This window comes from Bufo bufo, chromosome 3 (assembly GCF_905171765.1).
Source record: "Bufo bufo chromosome 3, aBufBuf1.1, whole genome shotgun sequence".
Lineage (NCBI taxonomy): Eukaryota > Metazoa > Chordata > Amphibia > Anura > Bufonidae > Bufo > Bufo bufo.
In genome coordinates, this window is record NC_053391.1 from 126148185 (window position 1) to 126171654 (window position 23470).

General features: G+C 42.7%; 1 protein-coding gene across 1 annotated transcript in view; it reads left to right on the forward strand.

Moving 5' to 3' along the window:
- WDR81 (WD repeat domain 81) overlaps window positions 1-23470 on the forward strand; it is an 81170-nt gene that overhangs the window by 37882 nt on the left and 19818 nt on the right. The window contains exons 7-9 of the mRNA XM_040423556.1: window positions 9561-9726; window positions 12796-13461; window positions 21387-21532. Of these exons, the coding sequence (XP_040279490.1) occupies window positions 9561-9726; window positions 12796-13461; window positions 21387-21532 (978 nt within the window). The remainder of the gene's footprint in view (window positions 1-9560; window positions 9727-12795; window positions 13462-21386; window positions 21533-23470) is intronic.

The window sequence follows — 23470 nt, forward strand, 5'->3', positions numbered from 1 at the left end:
AGGCTACTTTCACACTAGCGTTCAGGGCTCCGCTTGTGAGTTCCGTTTGAAGGCTCTCACAAGCGGCCCCGAACGCATCCGTACTGCCCCAATGCATTCTGAGTGGATGCGGATCCGCTCAGAATGCATCAGTCTGGCAGCGTTCAGCCTCCGCTCCGCTCAGCAGGCGGACCCCTGAACGCAGCTTGCAGCATTCCGGTGTCCGCCTGGCAGTGCGGAGGCAAACGGATCCGTCCAGACTTACAATGTAAGTCAATGGGGACGGATCCTTTTGAAGTTGACACAATATGGCTCAATTTTCAAACGGATCCGTCCCCCATTGACTTTCAATGTAAAGTCAAAACGGATCCGTTTGCATTTTTTGTTCATGGTAATGCAAACGGATCAGTTCTGAACGGATCTAAGCATTTGCATTATAGGTGCGGATCCGTCTGTGCAAATACCAGACGGATCCGCACCTAACGCAGGTGTGAAAGTAGCCTAAGCTTGCATGAACCAGCTTACCCTAAAGCAGTGATCAGCAACCTCCGGCACTCTAGCTGTCCAGGAACTACAACTCCCAGAATGCTTCAGTCGCTTCTATAGGAGTTAGAAGAACAGAGCATGTTGCATGCAGGGAGTGGTAGTTTCACAGCAGCTGGGGTGCCAAAGGTTGCTGATTTGTGGCCTAAAGGATCATTTGGCGTTTGCAATGAAGAAAAGTGAGCATATCCATGTGCTCAGAACTGAGGCTGGCCCTGCACTTTGATGCTATGTTTCCTGCTGCAGAAAACAGATGCTCTGATAGTGTGGATGTTGCTGGAATACACAAAGGACTTTTCGAGCTTTGCTATAGAGTTGTTGCGATACCAAATTTTTGATTCGGTTTTGATACCATAAAAAAGTATTGCGATACTCGATACCACGTGAAAAAATAAACCAAAAAAAGCCATGTGCATTCCGCATTTTAAAAAATGGTGAATCGTGCAGTTTTTATAATTTTTTTCTGTTCTGGCGTTCACCGCATAGATTTTTTTTATATTTTAATAGTTTGGACTTTTCTGACGCAGCGATATTTAATATGTTTATTTATTGTTATTTTGGTGTTTTTTTTTTTTTTTACATTTTATTTTATTTTATTTTTACACTTTTTATTTAATAACCATTTCCCCCCTTAGGGGCTAGAACCTGGGATTTTTTTCATCCCTTGTCCTATTCACCCTGATAGAGCTATATCAGGGTGAATAGGACTTCACACTGTCCCTGCTGCTCTGTGCTCTGTGCATACAGCATCAGGGATGTTACCATGGCAGCCAGGGCTTCAGTAGCATCCTGGCTGCCATGGTAACCGATCGGAGCCCCAGGCTTACACTGCTAGGGCTCCGATCAGAAGCTGCCACTGCCACCAATGATTTTAATACTGGGGGGGTGGGGGGAGGGGGCACTGTGCCACCAATGATTTTAATGAAGTGGGGGGTTGAGGGGGGGGGGGGCGCACTGCGCCACCAATGATAATTACTTCTTAATACAGGAGGCGGGTACTGGCAGCAGATCAGCGGCAGTTAGCAGCGCCCTCATATTCAGAGATACTAGACTGTGCAGCCCAGTATCGAAAAAATGGAAATCCTGGTATCGTATAGATACCGGGACAAAAGTATTGATTTGGGTATCGAAATTTCGATACCCACAACAACCCTACTTTGCTATTACTGGATAGCGTGTTTTATTTGTTTTCCACCATGACAACGGATTCTTTTTCTTGGATACAGGATGTTATCCAAAGTACATCAAGACCTCCTTCTGCACAGATTGACTTTACTGCTGCTCCTTATCCTCTTCATCACTGGAGCTGGACTCTGATGATCCCAGTATATTCTGGAGAAATGATGTGGCCGTTGCGTGATCATTGGCATGCTTTGCTGCAGCAGGGTTATCTTCTTGTCCTCTTCTAGAAGAAGCTCCATCATGTTCACGGGGCCGTGTCATTACCTTTTTGGCAACAGGTGCCATGCTCTGTACTGTGCTTTGGACCTTGAATGATACATCAGAGGACAAGAATTTTAAGTTTCTTAAATCTGAGATCCAGAGCAGCGGCAATTAGGGCAGTGTTTGAAGAGTCATGTTGAAACATAGACCGTTCTTGTTGTGATCTGTTCTACCACATGAGCCTGGTATGACCTTAATGGTGCAGTCTCAAAATCTAAACCCTGTATGGACTTCTTTAGGTTCTGCACTAACTGTGGAAGTGCAGAGAGTGTAACGTACTTCTGGCCACTCAGAAACACCATAGCTCCTTCAAATGGCTCAAGGGCCTGGGTGAGCTCCTCAATCAGGCTCCACTGTTCAGGCTTCTGATCAAGGTTGTGGTGTTTTCCTCTTGGAGTCACTTCTGGGTCTGAGAGAGCAGCAGTCACTGGCCATCTTTGTTCCATCAGTCTTGATATCATGTGAGAAGTGCTATTCCAGCGCGTACTTACATCATGCACCAGCATGTGTTGTGGTGTGCCCATCTGCTGTTGCTTCTCCTTTAGCTTGGTGCATGCCAACTCACTCTTCTTAAAATGCTCAACAAGGCATCTTACACAAGCCACACACTTAGAGATAGCTTGGTGGTTCTTCAGAGCGCTTTGCACAAACAAGTTCCGGGTGTGGCCTGCACATCGCACCGATGCCCATCCATGTTTTTCTTTTAAAATTTTCACTGCTGCTACAACATTAGCACCATTGTCATGGACAACAGCTTTGACTTTCTCTGCTGGAATGCCAAATTTCGCCAGTAACATCTTCAAGCTTCTCTGCAATATTTGCAGCTGTGTGCCTTTCTTCAAGGGGCATTGTTGTTAGGCTGTAGGACTCCATTTCCCAATCTTTCCCAAGAAAATGACACGTCACCACCAGACAAGCTTCTGTAGCAACGCTCGTCCAAATATCAGTTGTAAGGGCAATGCTGTCAGTCTCCTTAAGAGTGTTCTTCAACTTGCCCTTGATTTCTTCATACTTTTTCTCCAAAATTTTCATGATGTAGGTCCTTGAAGGAAGAGTGTATCTTGGATTGAAAGTGGAAATCATCCTCTGAAAACCTTTATCCTCCACCATGTATAGCAGGCGCATGTCTGTGACAATCATGTTCAGAATGCTGTCTGTAAGCTCAGCTGCTTCAGTTGAACATGATGTATTGAAAAAGAGGTTAAATAAATAATTATTCTTACAATGCAAAGCCTGTGTGTTGTGTCTGTGTCACTAAGATCATATAAAATGTTTGCTTTACTTACCTTGGGTCCGGTCCGCTCGGTGAACTAAATGCGAAAACTGGGTGTTTTTTTGGTGAGATGTTGAAGCATTGATGTTGTGCTATTATGGTAGGCTAGTTAGTTTTACAATTTTATAGAATCAGGAATACACCCGAGACAGAAACTTTTTGATTCTGCCAGAAAACTAAATCTTGATGACAGAATTTGTGAACCCAGTCTTAACTCTGAAATGTCTCTTTATCTGCATCCTTGATCAACAGACCTACCTCTGTTTATAGACTTAAATACTTAGAGGAAGAATAAATTGTCTTATTAGACATCGGATGCACTTAAGATTTAGTTTTCTGTACAGAGCTTTCGTTCTTTTTCAGCTTGAAATGATCCCAGACTTTGGACACTGCCGTTTTCTCTGTCCTGTCTCTTCTGTTTGCCCCTCGGCCTCACTATTTTCTCTCTTTCTCCATTTCGCAGTTGAAGTAAAGTAATACTACTTTAGGTCTGGCCTCTTGCTTTGTGCAACAGTAAGAGTCACACCTTAAGGTGGGGTAAAATAAAAATTTCTGAAAATAAATATTTATCATCAGAGCAAACTACACCCCAAACCCCCCCCCCCAAATCAGACCTCACCACAACCACACATCTCAGCCACAATATCCCCCCCCCCCCCCCCAGTCAGTCAGCCTTGCCCTTAAATCAACCCCCAATGCCGCAAACACGCAATCAGACCCCCATGCCAGTGCCACCATGATCAGACCCCCAGGCTGCTACCACCACCATCAGATTGTCCCTTGCTGCAATCAGAGCCAGACCCCCATGCCATCCATTGCCACTTTGCCAGCCCCAACCCACTCCCCCAGTGCCGCCATGCTATCCATTGTGATGTCCCACAGTGCCATCAGATCAGTCCCTCCATGCCATTTCCCTCACTCCCCCAGTGCCATCAGATATCATCATCAGCCCCTCCATGTCATGTCCCTCACTCCCCCAGTTCCATCATCAGATATCATCATCATCAGCCCCTCCATGTCATGTCCCTCACTCCCCCAGTTCCATCATCAGATATAATCATCATCAGCCCCTCCATGTCATGTCCCTCACTCCCCCAGTTCCATCATCAGATATCATCATCATCAGCCCCTCCATGTCATGTCCCTCACTCCCCCAGTTCCATCATCAGATATCATCATAATCAGCCCCTCCATGTCATGTCCCTCACTCCCCCAGTTCCATCATCAGATATCATCATCATCATCAGCCCCTCTATGCCATTGCCAATTTGCCATCCATGTCCCCCAGCGCCATCACTTTAAATCACAGGTGCCCCCTTTAAATCTGCAGGCCCCAACACCCCCCACCCCCCAGATTCGGGCCCCTGCTAGTGCTATCTTATACTTACCTTTCCTGGCAGTGCGCCAACATGGAGTCCGCAGGATACGAACGTGTCTTCTTCCCAGCATGCACCGGGAGGTACCTGATGTCACACACAGCGTCATCCAGCGCGCTGACAATGTGTGCACGCCAGGCCCTGCAGCGCGGTGCCGACTGGAGGCCACGGAGCAGTGAGTGTGAAAGGCTTCATTTCACTCACGATCCATGGTCTCGCGATTGAAACTAATCCTCTCTGCTGGAAAACCGCATCAAGGATTTTTTGGAATCGATTACATCGATGAATCGTTTCAGCCCTAATCCGGAGTTAGTTGTTTATCATGTTATAAAAATTAAGCTCTTTGGAATGAACTGCAATGGGGATCTACAGTAAATTTTTACTCTGTGTAGTAGTTATACATGATGTTACAATATTTTATCTGGTTTTTAGAGCGAGTTGCTTTTACGCAATGGTACTTTCCATATAGACTAGTCTTACAGGTTAAGTGCATCCGATGTCTAATAAGACAATTTATTCTTCCTCTAAGTATTTAAGTCTATAAACAGAGGTAGGTCTGTTGATCAAGGATGCAGATAAAGAGACATTTCAGAGTTAAGACTGGGTTCACAAATTCTGTCATCAAGATTTAGTTTTCTGGCAGAATCAAAAAGTTTCTGTCTCGGGTGTATTCCTGATTCTATGAAATTGTATTTTTATGTAATGATAAATATCTGAAATATGTTGTCCTTAGGCTTGGTCCCCCCTAAATTATAATTTGGTACATCTCCTGTTGTGCTGTCATGAGGGATGAGCTGGAAAATAGGAATTAAACTTACTGGTAATTCGGTTTCCAGAGATTCCCTCATGACCGCACCCGTACAGTCCCTCCCTTACTAACTACTATGTAAATATTGCATTTAAGATTTTCTTATGATTTTAATAAATCTGTTGCATCCATCCTGGTGTAGTAATCTGGAAAAACACCGGTGGGTGGAGGTGGGAGGGACCTTTTAACCTCTGTTTCCTGTCCCAAGAAGATCAAAGGGGAACAACCTCCCCTGTTGTGCTGTCATGAGGGAATCTCTGGAAACCAAATTACCGGTAAATTTAATTCCTATTTTTGTAAGTTCCTTAAAACCCCTTTAATTCTCCTTGCCCATAGCTCAAACATTTTCTGTCCTTGACTTCACCTACTGTATTCTGTGACCAAGTGACTGTATATCTTGTGCATATACCATAAATGTTTCAAATTGGAATACCTTGTAATGGTTTGTATAGGATTAAAAAAAGATAACTACCATTGTCTGATATCGCAAATCAGCTCAGTTGACAAGAATGGGGTTGAGCTACAATGCCACACACCATGTTGGGGTACTGCTTTTGCAAGAGAGCAGCAATGTTTTTCTTATCCTGTACAACACCTTTAAGTGAATTAGGCTGACTTACAGTACACCATTTGCCTAAAAGATTATGGTTATTTTACTTAGAGCCATGTTCATGTCATAAAGGGGTAAAGGTGATAAATTATCTATTCCACATTCACACAATGCATGCTGAATTAGTAACTAGCTTAAAGGGCATCTACCACCAGAAATACTGTTATGTAGCTGACTGACATTAGCGATGCGCTATTGTCAGCACTACATAACAGTATGTTTCTAACATTAGTCCCTGCAGCCGTTTTTGTAAAATAAGCACTTTTATAATATGCTAATGATCCTCTAGGTGCTATGTGGGCGTAAAATCAGCACTTAGAGGCTCCGTCTACTCACGCTTTATCCCGCCCAGGTCCCCTGTTCTGCCCGCCCCGCTCCTCTTGATTGATGTCACTGTTCCCTGCATCGCAAACTAAATCCCGCGCCTGCGCTGTTCACTTCTGTATTCGGCACAGTGAGTGAATGATGCGCTCCTGGTGCCGGATTCCTCACTGCGCCTGCGCCGACTACGTCACAGTGAGGAAGCCGGAATCAGAAGAGCGGCCTTCACTCACTGCGCCGAAGACAGAAGTGAACGGCGCAGGCGCGGGATTTCGTCAACGATGCGGTGGATCGTGCCATCAATCAAGAGGAGCGGGGCGGGCAGAACACTGGACCTGGGCGGGATAAAGGGTGAGTAGACGGAGCCTCTAGGTGCTGATTTTACGCCCACATAGCACCTAGAGGCTCATTAGCATATTATAAAAGTGCTTTTTTTTTTTAACCAAAACTGCTGCAGGGACAAATGTTAGAAACATACTGTTATGTAGTGCTGACATTAGCGCATCGCTAATGTCAGTCAGCTACATAACAGTATTTCTGGTGGTAGAAACCCTTTTAAAGGGTTTTATTTTTATTTTTTTTTAAGAACAGACGGAGTATAATATGCACAAAGTGCCTAATGTCAGATTTGTGTCTGTGTATATATGGGAAAGTATCTTTTACCTGTGATTCTGTAAAATACCATTACCTTTGCTCAGTCAGTAGAATATTAATGTCTTCCTACCTAGCGCAGTAATAGTACATTGCAGGAAGTACATATTTACCACAAGCCTCTGTACTATTATAGTACAGTGATGGCATAGGCCAGGCATGGCCAACCTGCAGCTCTCCAGCTGTTGTAAAACTACAACTCCCACCATGCCCTGCTGCAGGCTGATAGCTGTAGGCAGTCTAAGCATGGTGGGAGTTGTAGTTTTGCAACAGCTGGGGAGCCTCAGGTTGGCCATGCCTGGCATAGGCCCTGGAGCTGTGGCAGCTGTATTAGTGGGGACCCATAGAATAAAATAATTGTTATACCGTATGGTGAATATCGTAAAAGAAACTGTGCCAAAATTACTATTTTTTTTTGTTGTTGTTCATGCCATATCCCAAAAAAACAATGTTAACAAATGTTGTATGTACCCCAAAATGGCACCAACAAAAACTACAACAAATAAAAATGTAATGGGTCTTTGAATAAGGCAACACAAAATTAAGGGAAAATAGTTTTTATTGTACCAAAGTAGAAAAAGATAAATAAAAAAACTACCATATTTTTCGTTCCATAAGACACAACAAGGATTTTGAAGAAAATTAAAAAATATATTTTTCATCAGACCGTAGATCAAATCACCAATCTTAATCAGACCTCATATGAGATCCCCCCCCCCCCCCCCCCAGTCTTGATCAGACAGATCAGATCCACAATCCTTATCAGACCCCCATTCCTCATTAGACCTCAGATCAGATCCTGTAATCAGACCCCCATTCATTATTAGACCTCAGATCCGACCCCATCAGACATAACATAAATAAATGAACTTACTTTTCCTTCTCCGGACTGTGCTGCAACTCTACAGATCCAATGGCTCTTCCTGTCCTCACTGCTCCCTGATCTTCTGCAGGCCCCACACCTCACTGTAACCTGACGTCACACAGCGTCGGCTCATAGTACATGCACTATGTCCTGATGCTGTATGCAGTCAGCACAGTGCAGAGCAGTGTCCGGAGAAGACCAGGTACCGGTGAGTACAGCCAGCGCTACAGTCACCACTCCCTGGTTCTACTGTGTACTAGTGAACACTTCCGTAATGGAATCGCTTACTAGTATTTGTGCAAGAAGATGCACTGCCATTTTTTTTTCATCCCCTTTGGGGGGAAAAGAAGTGCGTCTTATGGAGCGAAAAGTACGGTATAAAATATTTGTATTGCTGTAATTGTACTGACCAGCAGAATATAGTTATCATGCCACTTATACCACATGGCAAACTTTCTGAAAAGAAAACCCAGAAAACAATGGTCAAATTGCTGGGTTTTTTCATGCTGAATTAATCAAAGTTATACAATCCATTAGCTGTACCCCAAATTGGTGCCCTTTAAAAGTACAACTGACTTAACACTCATATTATGTCTGTCGAAAAATAAATTCAGGATAAGAAAACAAAAGTCCAAAATAGGCTGTGTCCTTAAAAGGATTTTCCAAACCTTTACAAGTGATGGCCTTTCCCCTAGAATAGGCAATCATGATCTGATCGGTGGGGGTTCAGACACGCCGTACCTCCTCCGATCAGCTGTAAAGTAACACCGGCGCTGGTTACTGTGCTGCTTCCATTCAATGAAATGGAAGATGTGCTGCTGTAAGCATCTCCATCCACTGCACGCCGGATGGAGATGTGTAGTTTCGGTGCTAAAGTTACTTTACAACAGCTGATTGGCGGGGTGCAGGGTGTCGGACCGCCGCCGAGTGGGTATGATGGCCTATCCTGAGGATAGGCAATTACCTGTGAAGGGTTGGAAAACACCTTTTAAGGGATTAAAATGTGTAGGCCATCAACAGGTGGCTCCTTTTGTTCAGGTTGGACAATGGGAATCATGCTGATACCATTGAGAAAGACGGGTAGCAGTCATTCAACCAGTGCTCGACATGCTGTAGATGTGGTGCATATCACTAGTACCAGAATCATAAGACTGATGGTGCACACTGTTGATGTGGTCAGTCTCCTCGGTGGTCAGTCTCCTCGGTGGTCAGTTTGAATGTTACATTGAATCTCTGCAGTCTGAAATAAAGCTCTGTGCTGTCACTGCTAGTTACCCAGTACATTAAAGGAGGTCTCTTAACAAGAACATTCAGCAGTTTTGAATTGGATATGAAAAGTGGTTTAGGAAAAATGTCAGTGTTTGAAAGAATAAAGTGACGATTAGTCATCCACTCCCGGCATGATTTCCCTTTTGTCTGTGAATTACTGTAGGATGACCAGAGACCATATTAGATGTACAGTCAGTCGTCCCTGATCACAGCTGATGTTATATATATATATTTTTTTTTTTTGTTTCCTTTGACAAGGGATTTTTTTCAAATACACAATTCCATTCTCGTAGACCTTCTTTGAGTGCTCCAGTGTGTGGGTAGATCTGCCATCAAGGAGACAAAGCATAGGGATATGAATTGTCAAGGCTAATGTATTGATTTGTCTTTGTGCTATGTGCCTGATCATCTGCCATCACTAGGGACTAGTGGCAGAGACGCAGAATTCATTGGAATCCTTTGTGCAGAATGTGATCTGTTCTGATGGAAGAACGCTACCCGTGGACTTGACTCTGATCGAGGAGCTGGAGAAAGTGTTTAATGCAGAAATGGCGTACGCAACGTTCATCCCATTTTCCTGTCTTATAGGTATGTGGTATCCCCAATAGTCAATTCTAACTGCATAGAAGTCTACATGATCTGGAATATGTGGAATAATAAATTGTCCTTCTCCTTTAAGGGGAGTTTCAGAAAGCTAGCATGTGAGAATCCTTCCCTCTGCTTACTGTGTTCTTAAAGGGGTTTTCTGTGACTTCAGTATTGATAACCTTTCTTCGGGTTATCAATATCTGGCTCTCTTTTTACAAAGAACTGCATTTTACTCTGGCATGCTGTGGCTTCTCCCAGCCCAGCTTGACGTGATTGACAGGTCTCTTACTTTATGCAAATAGGAAAAGGCCTGAAAATTAAGCCCGAACCGGCAGGGAGAACCCGTTGGGGAGCCGCCCCTCGGATACTTCTCCCTTTACCTGGCTCTTTTTAAAACCGTTTTCTCTGAAGCGCTGCAGTGTCCCAAAGTAAAACCGTTCTTTGTAATGTGGACGCCTGTCTGTGATTCCTGCGACCTGTGGTTAAAGCAGCATGAATCTTCTGACCAGATCCATTTGAGCCGTTCTGACGCCTGCTAGTGGACTCCTCTGAAGCAGTGTGAGCTTGCCTCGCATAAAATGGTGTGGCTCTGGCCTCCTTATCCTGTGACGAGTACCCATAGTTTAAACTTTCGTTCTATAAATCAGTTGTACAAGTGAGGATAAGAAACTTTGTAGAATTTATGACAGAAAAATTCCTCTTTCTTCACTTATCAGACTTCTCTACTGATCCTTCTGTCTCTTGCCCTTATCTATCAGTCACTCTAAGTTCACTGGTAAAATCTGTTTGGAGAATAAGTCATATAATGGCTAAATATGCAATTCCTAATGTATACAGATATGGCAACTTTTATTCTCAAAATTCACCTGAAACCACAGTTTCACTTTCTCTTTTAACTAAATTCAACTCTTATTTGAGATGTCAACTGATATATCAAGACATATTTGAAGCACACACTTCCATCCTGTAGTGTCTGTATAGCCCTGCTATCCTATCTAATCTAGACCTCCAGCTGTACAATGCCACGGTCATTAATTTCCCACATATGATATGACACTGCCCATGCTATCCCAGTCTATACAGTAAAGCTGACAAATAAGCTACAGTGAATGCCAGGCTTTTGTGTACTCCAGTGTTGGATCTGGCACGAAATGTGAACCCAACAGACCTCATAGACTTATAATGGTGTGTTTTTAGTTCTGCTGTGATCTGTCTCGATTCAACAGGAAAATATACTGATGCATGCAGCACTGTTTTTCTAGTCCATAGTTCTAGAATCTGCATTGCAGTCTCTGAAACATTGACTCTGATGTAGATTTGAACATGATTGAAATGTGTTGTTTTCTTATGATACAGGCATACCCTTTAAAGATTTGTACCTATGAGACCGGCTGACCTGTTACATCTGCACTTGGCAGCTCAAGGCATCTGTGTTGGTCCCATGTTCATGTGTCCGCATTGCTGAGAAAAATTAAGTTTTAATATATGAAAATAAGCCTCTAGGAGCAACCTGGTTGTTGCCATGACTCCCAGAGGCTCTGCTCTCTCTGCAACTGCGGCGCCCTCTCCACTTTGACAGGGCCAGGCAGTGTGAACCTGATCACACCTTGCTCTGTAAAGAGAAAGTGGAGCCTGTAGGTTATATCACAATGCCCTCATTACTCCTAGAGACTCTTGCATATATTATAACTTCATTTTTCTTAGCAATAACAATGAACTTGGGACCAACACAGATATGAACATGGGACCAACACAGATGTCTTCAGCTGCCAAGTGCAGATGTAACAGGTCAGCCAGTGTCATAGGTACAAATCTGCTGACGGATGCCCTTTAAGGAAAAGGTTTTAATGCTTCATTTGCCCAAGAGAGAACATATAAAATATCTACGTGCAGTGGAGCCAAATACAAAAAGTTGATTACATATAATGGATATCACTTATCTCAACTCTTAGGCCCCTTTCACACGGGCGAGTATTCTGCGCGGATGCCATGCGTGAGTTGAACGCATTGCACCCGCACTGAATACCGACCCATTCATTTCTATGGGGCTGTTCACATCAGCGGTGATTTACACGCATCACTTGTCAAAATCGCAGCATGCTCTATATTCTGCGTTTTTCACGTAACGCAGGCCCCATAGAAGTGAATGGGGTTGCGTGAAAATCGCAAGCAAGTGCGGATGCGGTGCGATTTTCACGCACTGTTGCTAGGAGACTATCGGGATGGAGACCCGATCATTATTATTTCCCCTTATAACATGGTTATAAGGGAAAATAATAGCATTCTGAATTCAGAATGCATAGTAAAATAGCGCTGGAGGGGTTAAAAAAAAAATTATAATAATTTAACTCTCCTTAATCCACTTGATCGCGGAGGCCAGCATCTCCTTCTGTCTCCTTTGCTGAACAGGACCTGTGGTGAGCATTCATTACAGGAAAATGACCTGTGGTGACGTCACTCCGGTCATCACATGATCCATCACCATGGTAAAAGATCATGTGATGGATCATGTGATGACCGGAGTGACGTCACCACAGGTCATTTTCCTGTAATGAATGCTCACCACAGGTCCTGTTCAGCAAAGGAGACAGAAGGAGATGCCGGCCTCCGCGGTCAAGTGGATTAAGGTGAGTTAAAATTTTTTTTAAAAATTTTTTAACCCCTCCAGCGCTGTTTTACTTAGCATTCTGTATTCAGAATGCTATTATTTTCCCTTATAACCATGTTATAAGGGAAAATAATACAATCTACAGAACACCGATCCCAAGCCCGAACTTCTGTGAAGAAGTTCGGGTTTGGGTACCAAACATGCGCGATTTTTCTCACGCGAGTGCAAAACGCTTTAAAATGTTTTGCACTCGCGCAGAAAAATCGCAGGTGTTCCCGTAACGCACCCGCACATTTTCCCGCAACGCCCGTCTGAAAGAGGCCTTAGACATTTCTCGGAAGCCTTGTGCATTTGTATGGCTACAGAGCCCTTCAATGACTTTTCCTCATTTATTGGAGTCTTGGATTTTTCGGACTGGTCTGGTGCCTTCACATATTCTATTACATGTTTACATATTCTAGGTGATGTCATTGCTCATTTGGTTCCAAACCATGAATTAATATGGAGACTGACCATGGTTTATCAAGAAGCAGTAATTCCAAAGGAAATCGACAGTAGGACACAATTATTTGAGTATAGTGGCAGAAGGAGCTCTCCTGCATACAGCTCAGAGGAGGACACTCAGTCAGGCACTTTTGGAAGTGTCATGGTTGGCAATCGTATTCAAGTACCTAAAGAGAACCAGCAGCCAGCAACAAGGTCCTCCCTCTGCAGTCCTGTAGTGGAGAAGTTCCAGTGTGATGAGAACACTTTCAAGCAGGACCTTCAAAAAAGTACTCATGGGCTTTGTGGTAACTGGCTGGCGTACTGGCAGTATGAAATTGGTGTGAGCCAACAAGAACCGCACTTCTACTTCCACCAGATCAAGCTTCAGAGCTTTGTGGGACACTCTGGTGCAATTAAATGTGTTAAACCTTTAAGTGGAGAAGATTTCTTTCTGAGTGGCAGCAAGGACAAAACTGTCCGCCTATGGCCTTTGTATAACTATGGAGATGGTACCAGAGAGATTGAGCCACGTCTCACCTACACAGAGCACAAGAAGACCGTGTTTTATGTGGGTCAGCTGGAGTCTGTGCAGCAGATTGTCAGTTGTGATGGAGGAATTTGCATATGGGACCAGTATACAGGTATAAACAATACCATAAAGAGGGGTTACATCTTCAAAATATTATTGTAGAAGATTTGGCAGAAATTGAAGGGGTTCTCCGCTTTGGACAATCTCTGTTTATTAGAATGGTCCCATAACAGTGAGCCGTTCACGCAGTATCTCCCTACTGGGACCACTAGTGATCATCTGTAATCTGTGGGAAAAGAAAAATCTAAACCCGTTTGAGAAAATGTTTTTCTTCACCATATTCTGACCCCCATAACATATTTTTTATAGCTATGTCTACCGAGTTGTGTGAGGGCTCATTTTTTGCGGGATGATTTGTATTGTAGTTTTTATTGATGCCATGATTTTTTGACTTTGTGATCACTTTTTATTCAATTTTTTTAATTGGTTTGATGATTTGAAGGTGAATTGATGGGAAAAAAAATTAGAATCGGCCATTGGGATGGGATAAATATTTTTTATGTTTTAATAGTATCAGCGTTTTCTGACATGATGACATTGTTGGGAGCTACTCGTACACATTATACTGTTGGCTGAACCTGCCGAAAGCAGCAGGTTTCGGGCAACAATGCGCTAATGTGTATGGGGAACTATAAAGAAGCACTCCCACAAAAAAATGTATTCTCTGACCTGTTACAAAAGTGCCTGATGTAATATGTAGTGAATGTAGTCTTACCAGTGTCTGTATTTGTGAGTTATCCCCTCCCTTCTGCCTCTCAGCTGTGTCATGTGACCAGCACTAACTTTCCAAATAACACAGCATCTTATGTGTGGACAGGAAGTCAGTTTCTCTATATATTCCTATGGGAACCTCAATGTCAGTCTCTCATAGGAGTGAATAGAGAAGTAACTGATTTCCAACGGAGACAGGACAGGAAGTCAGAAAGTTGGTCACATGACACAGCTGAGGATCAGAAGGGAGTGGATAACTCGCACATACAGACTGGTGAAAAGATTACATTCACTATATCATGTACCTTTCTAAAAATTTCTAATAATTTTTGAGGGAGTGCTTCTTTATATAGTAAAAAACATAAATGATTTTAAAATAGTAGATGTTTTCTTTTACCTCTAATTGAGCTAAAGACAACAGTGAGTATTTCTAGGTCAGAAGTAGCATTAGAAAATGTTTATATAGATAGATGCCCATCCAGGCAACGCTGGGTGTATACTCTAGTAGTTTAGTTATAGAGATTGCTGGTGAGGGTGGAATCTGGTATTTATGTATTTCAATGGTGAAGGAAATCCAGTGCAGTAATGATAGATGACAACACCTCTTCTGCCATCTAGTGGGAAGTTCAGGTGCTGCTTCTTAATTTTTTATCAAGGTGGGAATTATAGTAGTTTAAGGTTTTCTGGGAATTGAATAATCGCTTTTGGGGGACTTAACACAAATAAACTTTCCTGTATGTATGTATATTTATATACTGGAAAGTTTGTTGATTTTTAAGTTTTTAGCTACTCTCACATCAGCATTGTGCTGTCCAGTTTTCAGATCCGATTCATTGTCAATGGGGACAAAATCTGAACAAACTGGAACAGAGTGCACCAGAACGCATTCTGTTCCGGTTTGTTGCGTTCCCATGCCGGACACAAAACCGCTGCAAGCAGTGATTTTATGTGCGGCGTGGGAATCTGAACAAGCTGGATCCGGTGCCTAAAACACAGTCAATGCCAGATTGACTTACAATGGTTTTTCAATATAATACAACGGGATCCGTTCTGAACGTATTATTAGAAATAGTTTTGCTATCCCCTGCCAGATCTCAAAATCGGACAGCAAAAACACTGATGTGAAAGTAGCCTTTATCTGACATACAGTGGTGCTTCAACGTTTAACCCTTCAGAACTTTCTATATTTCTACATAAATTTGATCTAAAACTACATCAGATTTTCATACAAGTCCTAAAAGTAAAGAAGGGTAAACAAATATTAGAAATGGTCATTTATTTGCTGAGGAAAATGATCCAATATCACGTCTCACGTGGAAAAAGTATGTGAACTTTTGCTTTCAGTATCTAGTATGATCATTAACCCCCTTCCCCTTCCTTTGTGCAGCAATAAGTGCTACTAAAGTTTTCTGGTAATTGTTGATTAGTTAGTTGATTAGTAATTGTTGATTAGTATTGCACATCAACTTCTGTTATGGTGGTGGGCTTCTTCCCATGAACTACTCACTTCAGATCCTTCCAGAACATTTCTATTGGATTAAGGTCAGGACTTTATTCTTCTTTAACCGTTCTTTGATAAAACGACTTGTGCGCTGCATGACCCATGTTATCTTGAGATTCAGCTCACGGACAGATGTGCTGATATCTTCCTTTTAGAATTCTGCTGGTAAAATTTAGACTTTATTGTTCCAGAAATGATGGCAAGCCGTCCTGGCCCAGATGTAGCAAAACAGGCCCATGATACTGCCACCACGGTGTTTCCAAATGGGATGAGGTTTTTATGCTTCTCGTTTCAAACCAAGTCCTATTTTGGTCTCATCCGTCCACAAAACATTGTTTAAATAGCCTTGTGGCTTGTCCAGGTGATCTTTGGCATTCAGGCAGCAATATTCTTTTTGGAGAGCAGCGATTTTCTCCTTACAAACCTGGCCTGGGCATCATTGTTGTTCAGTGTCCTCCTGATAGATTCATGAACATTAAAAGGGTTGTCTCATTTCAAACATTGGTGGCATATCCTAGCGCTATGCCACCAATGTCAGATAGGTGCAGGTCTTGCCACTGGGACCCACACTTATCTACAGAACATGACCCCCAAAAGTGAAGGGAGAGTGCACCTCATAAGCGCGACCAACCCGCTCTTCATTTCTATGAGAGTTCTGAGTAACACACGTCTGTGGCTCGGTTCTTTCTGGCACTCGTGCATGTGCGGCATGATCTCTGTTCACTTTTGGGGAGTTCCGCAAATAGCCGTGCACGCTCGCTCAGCTATTATCAGAAAGTCCCATAGAGGTGAATGGAGAGCACACCGCACATGCGTGTTTCGCTCTCCTTTGCTTTGGGGAGCCTGTTTTAGAGAGGTGGGACCCATACCTGACTGGTGGCATATCCTAGCGATATGCCACCAATTTCTGAGATGAACCAACCCCGTTAACATAAGCTAATGCATAAAAGGCCTTTAGTTGCTTAGAGGTTACCTTGGGTTCCTTTGTGACCTCGCAGATTGCTCTTGACATGATCTTTGTTGGTCGACCACTCTTTGGTTGGGTAATAATGTCCTGGAATTCTCGCCATTTGTACATAATCTGTCTGACTATGGATTGGTGGAGTCCAAACTCCTTATGAGGTCCTTTTGATAGATCCATGTTCTTTAACCCATTCGCTACCAGCGCCCTACATGTACGGTGCTGGAGCGAAGTGCAAACATGACGCCCGCACGCACGTGCAGTGGGTATCATGGCCGGCAGGTCGCTGTTTCAAATAGCAGAGACCCACGGCTTATGACCGTGACTGGCAATAATGCCTGTCATTAAAACCTTTTAGATGGCGTGATCAAGTGAGATCATGCCATCTAAAGGGTGAAAAACCCAGAAGCGCTTCTTATCGGCATCCTCTGTGGCCAATGAGGATGCTGGTAATTGGTTTCAATACGCAGGGTCTCTCTGAAGAGACCCAGGGTATTGAAGCTGCAATTTTTTTTTGGGCCAGCAGGTGGCAGGCCAATTTAATAAATTAGCAATTCTGTACAAATCATGGGTCTAAAAGACCTATGAGGGTTCAGAATAAAAAAAAAATATATGGATTTTGTAGGCTCAAATACGAGCTTCAAAATCATTTAAAAAAAAGTACAAAAAAACCTTAAATATAAAAATTTTAATCACCCTCCTTTCCGTAGAATAAAAAAATACATAAATAACAAAAAATATAAGCATCATGGGCATCACCGTGCCTGAAAACAACCATACTATTAAAATATAAAAATATTTTCCAATTGGGCAAATAGCGTTATTTAAAAAAGGGTAAAAATGGGCAGTTTGCCATTTTTTCATCACTTCTCTTACCCAAAAAAATATGATCAAAAAGTGACACACACTCCAAAATGGCATCAATAAAAATTACAGATTGTCCCGCAAATATGAGCCTAAGTAGATATAAATATAAAAAAAAAGTTATGGGGGTCAGAGTATGGTGATGTAAATTACAACTTGTCCCGCAAAAAAATAAGCCCTGATACAGCTAAAAATATAAATGTTATGGCTTAAGGAAGATGGGGAAGGAAAATGAAAATGCAAAAACGAAAAAAACTCAGGAATCCTAAGGGTTAAATAAAACAGGTCGCAGACTCATACCTGATTGTCATCGTAGTGACTGAAAACACCTGACTTTAGTGCCACCTTCAAATTATCTGCTAATCCTAAGGCCTCTTTCACACGGGTGTTGCGGGAAAATGTGCGGGTGCGTTGCTGGAACACGCGCAATTTTTCCGCGCGAGTGCAAAACATTGTAATGCGTTTTACACTCGCATGAGAAAAATCGCGCATGTTTGGTACCCAAACCCGAACTTCTTCACAGAAGTTCGGGCTTGGGATCTGTGTTCTGTAGATTGTATTATTTTCCCTTATAACATGGTTATAAGGGAAAATAATAGAATTCTGAATACAGAATGCATAGTAAAATAGCGCTGGAGGGGTTGAAAAAAAATAAATAAAATTTAACTCACCTTAGTCCACTTGATCGCGCTGCCGGCTTCTCGTCTGTCTCCTTCTTTGCTGAATAGGACCTGTGGTGAGCATTCATTGCAGGAACAGGACCTGTGGTGACGTCACTCCGGTCATCACATGGTTCATCACATGATCTTTTACCATGGTGATGGATCATGTGATGGACCATGTGATGACCGGAGTGACGTCACCACAGGTCCTGTTCCTGCAATGAATGCTCACCACAGGTCCTATTCGGCAAAGGAGACAGACGAGAAACCAGCAGCGCGATCAAGTGGACTAAGGTGAGTTAAATTATTTTTTATTTATTTTTTTTTAATTTTTTTTTTATATCCCCTCCAGCGCTATTTTACTATGCATTCTGTATTCAGAATGCTATTATTTTCCCTTATAACCATGTTATAAGGGGAAATAATACAGTTCGGGTCTCCATCCCGATCGTCTCCTAGCAACCGTGCGTGAAAATCACCGCTCATGTGAACAGCCCCATAGAAATGAATGGGTCGGTATTCAGTGCGGGTGCAATGCGTTCAACTCGCGCATGGCATCCGCGCGGAATACTCGCCCGTGTGAAAGGGGCCTAAAGGTTCACATACTTTTTACCGCTCACAGACATGTGATATTGGATTATTTTCCTCAATAAATAAATAACCAGATCTAATAATTTTAACTCATTTGTTTGGTTATTATGGTAGTTCCATAGTACGGTTCTAAAAAGACACCTGCTTTTATGGTGCTTTTCCTTCATGCGCACACAGTAGACCTAAATTTGCTTAAAGGGGTATTCCGGTTGTTTCATATTATCCCATATCCACCGGATAGGGGATAACTATTAGATCGGTGGGGGTGCTACTGTTCCACCCAGCGATCACAAAAACAAGGGCCCTGTACCCCCTAGAAATGAACTAGGAAACTGGTCGCACATGCGTGTGGCCGCTGCATTGATTTTTATGGGAGTTCTGGAGATAGGCGAGTACAGCGCTTGGCTATCTCCGGAACTCCCATAAAAATCAATGCAGCAGCTGCACACAAGTGCCACCCGCCACTCCTTTCTTTTCAGGGGGGCTGTAGGGGGGTATGTGGCACCTGTTCTCGTGATCGGTGCATGTCCCAGCAGTAGGACCCCCACCGATCTAATAGTTATCCCCCTATCCTGTGGATAGATGATAACTTGAAACAACCAGAATATCCCTTTAAGGCCTCTTTCACACTACCGTTTTTTTTTCCGTTTTGCAGGCAGTTTTTTGTGTTCTGTATACGGAACCATTCATTTCAATGGTTCCGCAAAAAAAACGGAATGTACTCCGTATGCATTCCGTTTCCGTATTTCAGTTTTTCCGTTAGGTTGAAAGATAGAACATGTCCTATTATTGCCCGCAAATCACGTTCCGTGGCTCTGTTCAAGTCAATGGGTCCGCAAAAAAAAAAACTGAATACATATGGAAATGCATTTGTGTGTCTTCCGTATCCGTTGCGTTTTTGCGGAACCATCTATTGAAAATGTTATGCCTAGCCCAATTTTTTCTATGTAATTACTGTATATGCCATACGGAAAAACAGAACGAAAAAACGAAACTGAAACACAACGGAAGCAAAAAAAAAAACTGAACAACGGATCCGTGAAAAACGGACCGCAAAACACTGAAATAGCCATACGGTAGTGTGAAAGAGGCCTAAACGCTATGTACACCTTTGTGGGCATTTTTATTTTATGATTGCATTTTACTCATTTTGGGAAAAAATAATTTCTTCAATTGGTCTTTATTAAAAATATTGAGCCGTTCTGTCATAAAGGGTTAAAGGGGTTTTCCAGGATGTTAATATTGATGACCTATCCTCAGGATAGGTCATCAATATTAGATCAGCAGGGGTCTAACACCCGGCAGCCCGGTGATCAGCTGTTTGAATGGAAGGCTGTGCTTGTGCGAGCGCTGTCTTTTTCGTTTACCTACTCACCGCCGACATCGCAGCGGTGTATTATTACAAGCTGTCTCATTCATTTTTATGGGACTGCTCCTTCCTATGCAAATGTATAGTATCGGAATGAGCCGTCCCATTGAAGCGGAGGGGACGGGTTGTAATTACACCTGCTCACCGCTGTGCTGCTGACGGCGAGCAGGTAAACAATGAAGGGAAGGCAGTGCTGGCATGGCAGGGGGTGCTGGGAGTTGGACCCTGCCGATCTGGTATTGATAACCTATCCAGATGATAGGACATCAATATTAAAATCTTGGAAAAACCCTCTAACCCCCTTAAAATGTAATAATTTTTTTTTTTTGCTAATGTATTGGGAACATTTTTCAAATTTACATTATTTAGAGAAATCGTACATTTATAGTAGAAAACTTGCCCAGAAATATGCCTTAGATGAGAGTTGGTAAGGCACATCCTTCTTCCTAACAGCACAGTGCAGCACTGACTATGGAGATGGGCAGGGATTGGCGCTGCTGGGCGTCTGCCCTCACTGCCCCCTCACATAGTGGACACTAGATGAATGTCTTTAGAATATATATATATATATATATATATATATATATATATATATATATATAATGTAGCAAAAGAAGGCAGCACTCCAGTTTGCAGTAAAAAAGTGGACGGTTTATTCACTCATCAGCAACGTTTCAGCTCTCACATTGGAGCCTTTTTCCAGCTGGAAAAAGGCTCCAATGTGAGAGCTGAAACGTTGCTGATGAGTGAATAAACCGTCCACTTTTTTACTGCAAACTGGAGTGCTGCCTTCTTTTGCTACATTATCTACATTTGGGATCTTGGTCGCAGGTCTCCTGGGAGGATTTTTTTGCACCCGTTCACTTTTTTTTGTGTGCTGCTTTCTTTCTTTTTCTTTTATATATATATATATATATATATATATAAATAATGTTCCTGTTTTTCTCACTGATCAGCGTGGCCAGCGCTGTGAATGAGCTCTTCTCCTATATTCCCAGCGCGCTAAGTAATGAACCATCTGCCGGGAGAGATGCCTGACTGAGCGGTAAGCGCTCACTACTGACAGGGGGTTGCTGTTATACAGTATATAGGGACAGTTATATGGGCATATCCTTTCAAATAAGCATAGATGACCTGTCCCCATGTGCTTGTTCACTGGGGACATATGATAATAAAAAAAAAATATATATATATATATATCGTGTATATGTGTATATATATATATATATTATATATATTATATATAAAAATTATTATTGTCTATATCTAATTATTTATAGATTTATATATACTGGCTCTCAAGTGCTTTTATTGACAGGTACAACCATTCGCTCTTTCGAGGCCGGAGACACTAAAGTCCCCATAACAGCAGTGGCCACAATGCCGCCTCCTTACTGCAGTGTGACATTTGGAAGTTCCGATTCTGTTCTACGTTTCATTGACCCCCGGAAACCCGGGCTTCAGGTAATGTATATGGTTTTATCTCACCTACTGTTTTTGGCTACGTTTGTTTTGATCATTGTCTTGATTTTCTTAATACCATTAATGATACATTTGAAAACGTCCAACTCCATGGATTTTTTATTTAATTTATTTTTTTACAGTTTACAGTAAAAAAAAAAAAAAGTCTGCAGATCTGTACCTGTGACACTGGCTGACCTTGTTACATGTGCACGTAGCAGCTGAAGGCATCTGTGTTGGTCCCATGTTCATATGTGTCCACTTTGCTGAGAAAAATGAAGATTTAATATATGCGAATGAGCCTCTGGGAGCAATGGGGGCGTTGCCGTTACACCTAGAGGCTCTTCTCTCTCTGCAATTGCAGCTCCCTCTGCACATTGATTGGCAGGGCCGGTCAGGCATGATCATGTTTTCAGTGCCTGCCCCTGTCAATCAAAGTGCGCGGCAGTTGCAGAATGAACACAGATGTCTTCAGCTGCTAAGCGCACATGTAACAGGTCAGCCAGTTTCATAGGTACAAACCTGCTGACAGATGCACTTTAACCCCTTTAGTTATTTTTATTGTTAATCTTGCCTTACCACTCCCCTGGCGCTCTGGTGCGGATGCCTTCAGCGACTGGCTGCCGCAGTCACGTGTTGACAAGTCACATCATCGCTGGAGCCCGGTACCAGGGAAGCAATGGCACAGGAGTGACAGGGGATTGGTATGGTTTTCCTCTTTTTATTATTTTAAACTATATTGTAAGGTATTTCTTTTTTTTATAGAACAACCCCTTTAGAACAGTCCTACTGTGGATCTCAGATTTTCTGGATTTTCTCTAAAGGAGTTGTCCAAGTCCAAAAAAAAAATTGGGCAGCCCCTGTAAATAGTCTGAAATAACGAAAGAATCGATACTCATCCTTTCTCTTCCGCTTCTCCCTGTGCTGCTCTTGTCCTCCTTTATTGCTATTTGCTTTCCTGGCTGCAGTGGTGACATCCTGTGTACTGCTCAGGCCAGTGATTGACTACAGGGTGCTCTGTGTGCACAGATTGTCACCGCTGCAGCCAGGAAGGTGACCTCTCTGGTGGGGAGGACCGGAGTACAGCGCGCAGAAGAAAAAGGGCAAGATTTGATTTGTCATTTTAGACCATTTACAGAGGGTACACTTGGGTTTTCTTTAACTCTGACAACCTCTTTAAAGATTATGACCACCTACAAACAAGCCCTGGGTTTAGTCTAATCATGCAATCCTACTCCCTTGTTTGTAACCTGAATCCGTGGGGACACATAGATGTGCATCGGTGCTGTAGACACTAAATGGTAGTACAGTGGTCCCTAAGGTTACAATCTAAATTGTATGATGAAACCATTGTAACTTGAGTCCATAACTCTATGGAAAACAAGTAGCCCCAAAATAAGATAAAATTAAGATTTAAGAAAAACAAGCAAATAACTAAGACCGATTAAAGCAAGTCCTTACATATAACAGTCAGGAATAGCTGCTGGAAGCTGTAGATCACTATCTAAGATGAAGGCAGTGGCTTCTTCATACATAGCACATAGTGTAACAGAAAAATAAAATGGAGCCGTCCTCCCCTGGCATCCAAAGGTGCAGCTCATCCTGGCACAGACAGAGGGCAGTACAGGACCTGTAGTACCGCACCGTACAAGTGTTTTACCAGAGAAATGGCCACGTGGATTGTTGGGATCTGAGTCTGAGACATGGAGTCTGGTTTCATCTAAAGATGGCAAAGAAAAGACCGTTGTATGTGGAAAATATTGTATGTTGAGGGACCACTGTATATTGTTAATCAGGACTATTTGAAGTTTAGATTTTTTTTTTAGATCGGTAGGAGAGTTTAAAAAGAATTGATTTGCGAAGGTGGACATAGCATTTAACACCAATGTAGGTGTAGGTAGGGGATCTGTTGAGCTGGGGGACCCTGTATGCATTTCTGCA